We start from the raw sequence: 8,805 nt of genomic DNA on the forward strand, positions 1-8,805 counted from the left end.
GGACTCGGTCCTTCAAGGGTACCCAAAGACATTCCACGGTCCACATGACTCCCTGTGAGCGAAATGTTCAATTTCATGCATCGGTCTGCTCCAAATTTTCTGTGCGGTCGTCTATTGGACGCCAAATCATTGTCTTTGGTCACCAAACATCAAATTGGGTCCTGACTGGACCACATGGTTCTTGGAGAGACCATCACTATGGCAATGCTGCGTGCTGCTAGTCCTCAAATGAAGTCCTCAATGGTCTTATCATATCTTTTCTTTCTACAGGCTTTTGTTGAAACCGATTATGGAGGATCATGATGACAGCCCCGTGGAGACCATTGACGTCTACCTTGAGCCTGACCCAGAAGATGAAGACGAGGGCCACAGAAGATCGGTGAAAAGGATCCGGCTGGACGAGAGCCCCGACGAGGACGGGGAAGACGACAGCCCCGAGGATGACGGAGACGACAGCGATTACTCTCCCCCGACGCACGGGAGGAACCTGAGGAGGCGTCGGCAGTATTACTGCGCGGAGTGCGAGAAGTGTTTCAAGCACAGCGCCGCCCTGGAAGCCCACCGCCGAATCCATAAGAACGATCAAGGCCACCCGTGCGACGTCTGCAACGCCCGTTTCTCTCTGAAGTCCGACCTCATGGTCCACCGCCGGCAGCACGTGCCGAACAACACCTTCGAAAGCCCGCAGACGAGCCGGACGCCTACCGAGAGCTCCAACTCGAGCTCCAGCAACAGCCCCCTGCTGGACGAGAAGCCTCACCAGTGCAACTACTGCGAGAAAAGGTTCCGGGACAAGTCCATCCTGGAAGCCCACCAGAGGATCCACACCGGAAAACTCGCCTACCCCTGCCCGGTGTGCGACGAGAGCTTCTCCAAGCCGGCCCTGCTGGCCGCTCACAGCAACATCCACCGGGAGGGCAAACCCTTCCACTGCGACCAGTGCGACAAGAAGTTCAACGACCAGTCGCTCCTGGTGGCCCACAAGAGGACCCACACCGGGGAGAAGCCTCAGAAGTGCAACCACTGCAACAAGTGGTTCCCCAACCGCAGCAGCCTGGACGCCCACGGCGAGTGCCACCTGAAACCCAAGCCGTACAAGTGCCGGCACTGCGAGAAGAGCTTCAACGACAAGTCCCTGCTCATCACCCACGAGGGGGTGCACACAGACACTAAGCCCTTCAAGTGCACCCAGTGCAGCGAGAGCTTCTTCCTGAAGACGCAGCTGATGGCTCACCAGGCCACGCACGCCCCCGACAAGCCCTTCCCGTGCAACCAGTGCGAGCGCAGCTTCAACAAAGAGGAGACCCTGCTGGCCCACATCCGGGTGCACAACATGCAGAACGCCGAGAAGCCGAAACCCGCCAATTAGTTTTTAAAAGGATTAGGAAGTTGACGACTTTTTACATTTTCGGGATCTGCCCCTTTTTTTTTTTTCCAACCTTCCGCCCGGAAACGTTTTATCGGCTTTACCGGAACACTTCTCTCTCGGTCGCTCGCTCTCGATCTTTTTTGTTTTTGTACGAGTGGTTTCATCGCCATTGCTCCATTTTACCCAAAGGGATTCTCTGCACACGTTTATATTGTGCGTACTCTCATGTATATATACCATGTGACCCGTTTAGAATGTAAACAAAAACAAAACCTTTTTTTTGTGAGGCGATCCATCTCTCCGTCTCTCTCTCTCTCGCACGTAGTCTTGGAAATTTCTGCATGCAAGTCACAGCAAGAACGTTGAACATCTTTTTGATTTCGATTTAGACTGAGAACAATGCGGGGGGAGGGGGTGCAACTTTCCGGAGATCCCAGGAACCCCCCCGGGCCCTTCGGAGGAGGGGGGCAGAGGGTTCGTGACGTCCCATCGCTCAGCGCGGGGAATAGACCGCTGTGCATACGTGTTACGATGTTAGCAGTTAGCGTGGTCCTGACTCAATGATACTTTTTAGTGGTTGGAAAAGGGTCCATTTTTTTTTTTTTTTTTTTTCTTTTTTTAATGTTTTAAAAAAAAAAAAAAAGTCATTTACAATCAATAAGAAATAAAAAGATAAAACTGACCCGCGCTGTGTGTGTGTTTGTGTGCGTTTCTCGGACAGCCAGCCGGCATGCAAAAGAAAACTTGTCTCACCGCTAAGGCCCGGTTCACACCTGGGCGTGTTGTAGCGCGTTCCTACGCTCTGCAAAACGCTCAAACACGGAAATCCCATTATTTCCTATGGGAATGGTTCACACCTGGGCGTATTACAGGCCGTATCAACGCACTACAAAACGCCCTACGCCCCAAAGAAGTACAGGAGCTTATTTGTGGCGTATTTGCAGCGCGTATCCATTGGGATACAGCCAGGTAGCCCTCGGAAACGTGCATCTGTCGGGCGTTTTTTTTAACCGCAAATAGCGGTAACTGCGCATATTCAATACGCCTAGGTGTGAACCCAGCCTAAGGTTAAAAACGGAGGTTTTACATACACGTCTTCTGCAGAACATGTGAAAGCCGCACAGCCGCGTCAAGACACCTCTTATAGTGCAGTCCTAACTCTAAACTAAGAGTCTCCATGTTGGAGCACATGGGGGCAAGAGATCAAATTGGGTGCAGGTTTGTCAGGAAGAAGCCCAACCTCCTTAAAGGCACAGGGACGCACAAGGGACACACAACGGCAGCTGAGACCCCCCCCGTGCGTCACTGCACCAAATCAGTTAAAAGGAGAACTATGAGGGGGAGGGGGGTGCTTCTCACTCCTCATAATTCTAGCCGACCTGTGACAATGAGACTGTCACAGGTCGGCTCAGTAGATCGGGAGGTGAGGGAACACATACCGGCGTTCGCTCACCTCTCGATCCTGTCACGACTCTGCCGTGACAGGGGAGGGGCTGGATTCCCCCGCTCCGATCCACCAGCGCTGACTGGCGGAACGGACGGGGGAGGGGGCGGGTACAGCTGGGTCTGCCTCTAGATAGGCGGAGCCAGCTGTCACTCACACAGCTGGGCGATCCAGACATAATTGTCGGGATCCGCTGCGGCGTCTCATTATACGGGGAGCTGTAGCTGGCGGTATACTGAGCTTAGGGGGACGGGAGGACGCTAGTTTGTGTCCTCCCGTTACCCTTAGGAGACCTATGGGGAAAAGCACTGACCCCGTAGTTCTCCTTTAAGCAAAACATGGCAAACGCACTCATCAATTCGTCACCAGCTCTAAGCGCGGTGCACATGGAATGGGCTTTATACCGTACCACAGCAAAAAGTTTTCCCGGCATGCAAAAAAACTAATTTCACCGCTAAGGTTAAAAATGGTTTTGGATACACGTCTTCTGCAGAACATGTGAAAGCCGCACAGCCGCGCCAAGGCACCTCTATATAGTGCGGTCCTAACTCTAAACCAGGGATGGCCAAACTCCAGCCCTCTAGCTATGGGTGGAACTACGAATCCCATGAGGCTTTGCAAGATTCTTGCAGCCACAGACATGACTCCCGGAGAGAGATGACTCGTGGGATTTGTAGTTTCACCCCACAGCTGGAGGGCCGGAGTTTGGCCACCCCTGCTGTAAACTATGAGAGTCCGTCTTGGAGCACATGGGGGCAGAAGATAAAATTGGGTGCAGGTTTGTCAGGAGGAAGCCCGACCTCCCTTAAAGGCACAGGGACGCACAAGGGACCCCCGCACATCACAACGGCAGCTGAGATCCCCCCCCCATGCGTCACTGCACCAAATCAGTCAAGCAAAACAAATGGCAAACGCACTCATCAACTCACAACCAGCTTTACAGCGCGGTGCACACGGAATGGGCTTCAAACAGCAGAACAGCAAAAAGTTTTCCCGGCACACTCGCCAGCCGGCATGCAAAAAAACTCGTCTCACCGCTGAGGTTAATAACAGAGGTTTGGATACACGTCTTCTGCAGAACATGTGAAAGCCGCACCGCCGCGCCAAGGCACCTCCTATATAGTGTGGTCCTGACTCTGAACAATGGGAGTCTCCATCTTGGAGCACATGGGGGCAAAAGATAAAATTGGGTGCAGGTTTGTCAGGAGCAAGCCCAACCTCCCTTAAAGGCACAGGGACGCACAAGGGACACACAACGGCAGCTGAGACACCCCCCAAAGCAAAACGGTTTCATCTCTCAGAAAGACGCGGTTTGTCTGTGGATGTTAGCGCCGGCCGTGACGGACATCTTCACAAACAAGGTAGAATGCATCCTTCATAGATAAGGGAATGGACATGACTTCCTTTCCAGCAGTGGAGGATGTTACCACCAGGGAAAGATGGCCGGGGGAGGTACTCGCAAAACTATCAGCCAATGCAAGCTGACGTAGGGGGGGGTTCCTTGATACTTCTAGCCAATCGAGATTGAGGTGGGCGGGGTGAATACTCGGCTTCATGCATTCCTACATTATATAGGTAAGAACATTTCTTTCTTTTCAGCGGTGGAGGAAGTTACCGGGCGACGCATGTCTAGGAAAGAAGACTCAAAAAAAGTGTTGGTGGAGGGGGACCCTGATGACTTGCCGTCTAGCTTCCTGATTGGCCAGCTTCCCGACTACTCTGGATGCTAGGCAACAAGTCGTTACACGCTAGCCGGGGGCAGCGGCTTCCTGATACCGGATGTTCGGGCCCGGCATCGGAGCATTTGGCCGAGTCCTCTCCCAAATACTCGGTACAGGTGCACCCCTAGTTTAGAAGGAAGATGTCTCCCCCCATTGTGCCGAGTCTCTTCCGGAACTTTGCCAGACTCCCCGCCCAGAATTCCCGGCCCAGAGATTGCAAATACACGACAGGCTGTCACGTGTCGGCCGCTTCATCTGACTTGTGTCTGCGCTTGTTGCTGATTGGTTTGATAGATTGTCCCTCAGAATTCTCTCTCTGGGCTCCCTCCCGATCACCTCGGCGGAGCCGTCTTCTCTGAGAGGCGGAGCCGTCATCTCTGAGGGACGGAGGCGTCATCTCTGCGGGGCGGAGCCGTCATCTCTGCGGGGCCGAGCCGTCATCTCTGAGGGACGGAGCCGTCTTCTCTGAGAGGCGGAGCCGTCATCTCTGCGAGGCGGAGCCGTCATCTCTGCGAGGCGGAGCCGTCATCTCTGCGAGGCGGAGCCGTCATCTCTGCGAGGCGGAGCCGTCATCTCTGCGAGGCGGAGCCGTCATCTCTGCGAGGCGGAGCCGTCATCTCTGCGAGGCGGAGCCGTCATCTCTGCGAGGCGGAGCCGTCATCTCTGCGAGGCGGAGCCGTCATCTCTGCGAGGCGGAGCCGTCATCTCTGCGAGGCGGAGCCGTCATCTCTGCGAGGCGGAGCCGTCATCTCTGCGAGGCGGAGCCGTCATCTCTGCGAGGCGGAGCCGTCATCTCTGCGAGGCGGAGCCGTCATCTCTGCGAGGCGGAGCCGTCATCTCTGCGAGGCGGAGCCGTCATCTCTGCGAGGCGGAGCCGTCATCTCTGCGAGGCGGAGCCGTCATCTCTGCGAGGCGGAGCCGTCATCTCTGCGAGGCGGAGCCGTCATCTCTGCGAGGCGGAGCCGTCATCTCTGCGAGGCGGAGCCGTCATCTCTGCGAGGCGGAGCCGTCATCTCTGCGAGGCGGAGCCGTCATCTCTGCGAGGCGGAGCCGTCATCTCTGCGAGGCGGAGCCGTCATCTCTGCGAGGCGGAGCCGTCATCTCTGCGAGGCGGAGCCGTCATCTCTGCGAGGCGGAGCCGTCATCTCTGCGAGGCGGAGCCGTCATCTCTGCGAGGCGGAGCCGTCATCTCTGCGAGGCGGAGCCGTCATCTCTGCGAGGCGGAGCCGTCATCTCTGCGAGGCGGAGCCGTCATCTCTGCGAGGCGGAGCCGTCATCTCTGCGAGGCGGAGCCGTCATCTCTGCGAGGCGGAGCCGTCATCTCTGCGAGGCGGAGCCGTCATCTCTGCGAGGCGGAGCCGTCATCTCTGCGAGGCGGAGCCGTCATCTCTGCGAGGCGGAGCCGTCATCTCTGCGAGGCGGAGCCGTCATCTCTGCGAGGCGGAGCCGTCATCTCTGCGAGGCGGAGCCGTCATCTCTGCGAGGCGGAGCCGTCATCTCTGCGAGGCGGAGCCGTCATCTCTGCGAGGCGGAGCCGTCATCTCTGCGAGGCGGAGCCGTCATCTCTGCGAGGCGGAGCCGTCATCTCTGCGAGGCGGAGCCGTCATCTCTGCGAGGCGGAGCCGTCATCTCTGCGAGGCGGAGCCGTCATCTCTGCGAGGCGGAGCCGTCATCTCTGCGAGGCGGAGCCGTCATCTCTGCGAGGCGGAGCCGTCATCTCTGCGAGGCGGAGCCGTCATCTCTGCGAGGCGGAGCCGTCATCTCTGCGAGGCGGAGCCGTCATCTCTGCGAGGCGGAGCCGTCATCTCTGCGAGGCGGAGCCGTCATCTCTGCGAGGCGGAGCCGTCATCTCTGCGAGGCGGAGCCGTCATCTCTGCGAGGCGGAGCCGTCATCTCTGCGAGGCGGAGCCGTCATCTCTGCGAGGCGGAGCCGTCATCTCTGCGAGGCGGAGCCGTCATCTCTGCGAGGCGGAGCCGTCATCTCTGCGAGGCGGAGCCGTCATCTCTGCGAGGCGGAGCCGTCATCTCTGCGAGGCGGAGCCGTCATCTCTGCGAGGCGGAGCCGTCATCTCTGCGAGGCGGAGCCGTCATCTCTGCGAGGCGGAGCCGTCATCTCTGCGAGGCGGAGCCGTCATCTCTGCGAGGCGGAGCCGTCATCTCTGCGAGGCGGAGCCGTCATCTCTGCGAGGCGGAGCCGTCATCTCTGCGAGGCGGAGCCGTCATCTCTGCGGGCGGAGCCGTCTTCTCTGAGGGACGGAGCCGTCATCTCTGCGGGGCGGAGCGCTGACATCCGGCTTCTATAGTTGGAGCTGCCGCCCCGTTATGGGGAATCGGTTCCTCGTCATGTTGGAATACTACGAGTCACCTCCCTCCTCTAGAGGACCGCACATAAAACAGAGGCGGCCGATCCCGCCTGTAGTCCCATCACCGAGCCTCAGGACAGAACCCCGGCGTGTGATTGTTGTCCCATCGGGAAGGTCGGAAATACATATACATCAGATGTGTGTGCATGTGACCGGATGAATATCATCCAGTGTCTCCCAGAAGTGAGTCCCGCCCTCTCATTGGATGATATCAGGTCATGTGACGACACAGAAGAAATGACACGTTGCTACAATGTAACATAGTGAGTGTACAGCTTGTATATCGGTGTACAATCCGGGGCCCCCGGCAGTATATCAGTGTACAATCCGGGGCCCCTGGCAGTATATATCAGTGTACAATCCGGGGCCCCTGGCAGTATACACAGTGTACAATCCGGGGCCCCTGGCAGTATACACAGTGTACAATCCGGGGCCCCTGGCAGTATATCAGTGTACAAGCCGGGCCCCTGGCAGTATATCGGTGTACAATCCGGGGCCCCCGGCAGTATATCGGTGTACAATCCGGAGCCCCCGGCAGTATATCGGTGTACAATCCGGAGCCCCTGGCAGTATATCGGTGTACAATCCGGGGCCCCTGGCAGTATATCGGTGTACAATCCGGGGCCCCTGGCAGTATATCAGTGAGTGACTCGTTAGTGTCCCTCCCCTGGTGTCATGTGAGTCGTTAGTGTCCCTCCCCCGGTCTCATGTGACTCGTTAGTGCCCCTCCCCCGGTCTCGTGACTCGTTAGTGTCCCTCCCCTGGTGTCATGTGAGTCGTTAGTGTCCCTCCCCCGGTCTCATGTGACTCGTTAGTGCCCCTCCCCCGGTCTCGTGACTCGTTAGTGTCCCTCCCCTGGTGTCATGTGAGTCGTTAGTGTCCCTCCCCCGGTCTCATGTGACTCGTTAGTGCCCCTCCCCCGGTCTCGTGACTCGTTAGTGTCCCTCCCCTGGTGTCATGTGAGTCGTTAGTGTCCCTCCCCCGGTCTCATGTGACTCGTTAGTGCCCCTCCCCCGGTCTCGTGACTCGTTAGTGTCCCTCCCCTGGTGTCATGTGAGTCGTTAGTGTCCCTCCCCCGGTCTCATGTGACTCGTTAGTGCCCCTCCCCCGGTCTCGTGACTCGTTAGTGTCCCTCCCCTGGTGTCATGTGAGTCGTTAGTGTCCCTCCCCCGGTCTCATGTGACTCGTTAGTGCCCCTCCCCCGGTCTCGTGACTCGTTAGTGTCCCTCCCCTGGTGTCATGTGAGTCGTTAGTGTCCCTCCCCCGGTCTCATGTGACTCGTTAGTGCCCCTCCCCCGGTCTCGTGACTCGTTAGTGTCCCTCCCCTGGTGTCATGTGAGTCGTTAGTGTCCCTCCCCCGGTCTCATGTGACTCGTTAGTGTCCCTCCCCCGGTCTCATGTGACTCGTTAGTGTCCCTCCCCCGGTCTCATGTGACTCGTTAGTGTCCCCCTCCCCCGGTCTCATGTGACTGGTCAGTGTTACGAGGTCTCAGGTGTGTTACATTTGGGGTTCTCGCTCTCTCGTACCGGTCACAGGAAGTAGAACATGGCGCCTCCCGGCAGAGAACTCTCCGAGGATGTGACACATAAAGATGGCCGAGACCCCGAAACTGAGCCACGGCACGGACCACACATCGGTGTAACCGGACGGGTTCCCCTCAGAACCGGCCGCGCCATGGTGCACGCCCCCAGCGTCATATCCAGAGGTTGTCTTTGGGAGATAGACATAGGAGTGCTGCCAGCATTGCTGCAGAGGTTGTAGGGTGGGTCAGCCTGCAGAGGTTGTAGGGGCCCGGACTGTACACCGATATACTGCCAGGGGCCCCGGATTGTACACCGATATACTGCCAGGGGCCCCGGATTGTACACCGATATACTGCCCGGGGCCCCGGGGTGTCCACCGATGTC

At 57.6% G+C, this 8,805-nt stretch overlaps 1 protein-coding gene across 1 annotated transcript; it reads left to right on the top strand.

The window, feature by feature from the left end:
- Nucleotides 1–243: 243 nt before the first annotated feature.
- LOC108800704 (gastrula zinc finger protein XlCGF8.2DB-like) lies at nt 244–1,444 on the top strand. Its single transcript, XM_018572692.1, has one exon. The coding sequence runs from the start codon at nt 290–292 to the stop codon at nt 1,367–1,369; it is 1,080 nt and encodes a 359-aa protein (XP_018428194.1). The 5' UTR covers nt 244–289; the 3' UTR covers nt 1,370–1,444.
- The last annotated feature ends 7,361 nt before the right edge of the window (nt 1,445–8,805 follow it).

This window comes from Nanorana parkeri, unplaced genomic scaffold, assembly GCF_000935625.1.
Source record: "Nanorana parkeri isolate BGI_ZX_2015 unplaced genomic scaffold, ASM93562v1 scaffold2109, whole genome shotgun sequence".
Lineage (NCBI taxonomy): Eukaryota > Metazoa > Chordata > Amphibia > Anura > Dicroglossidae > Nanorana > Nanorana parkeri.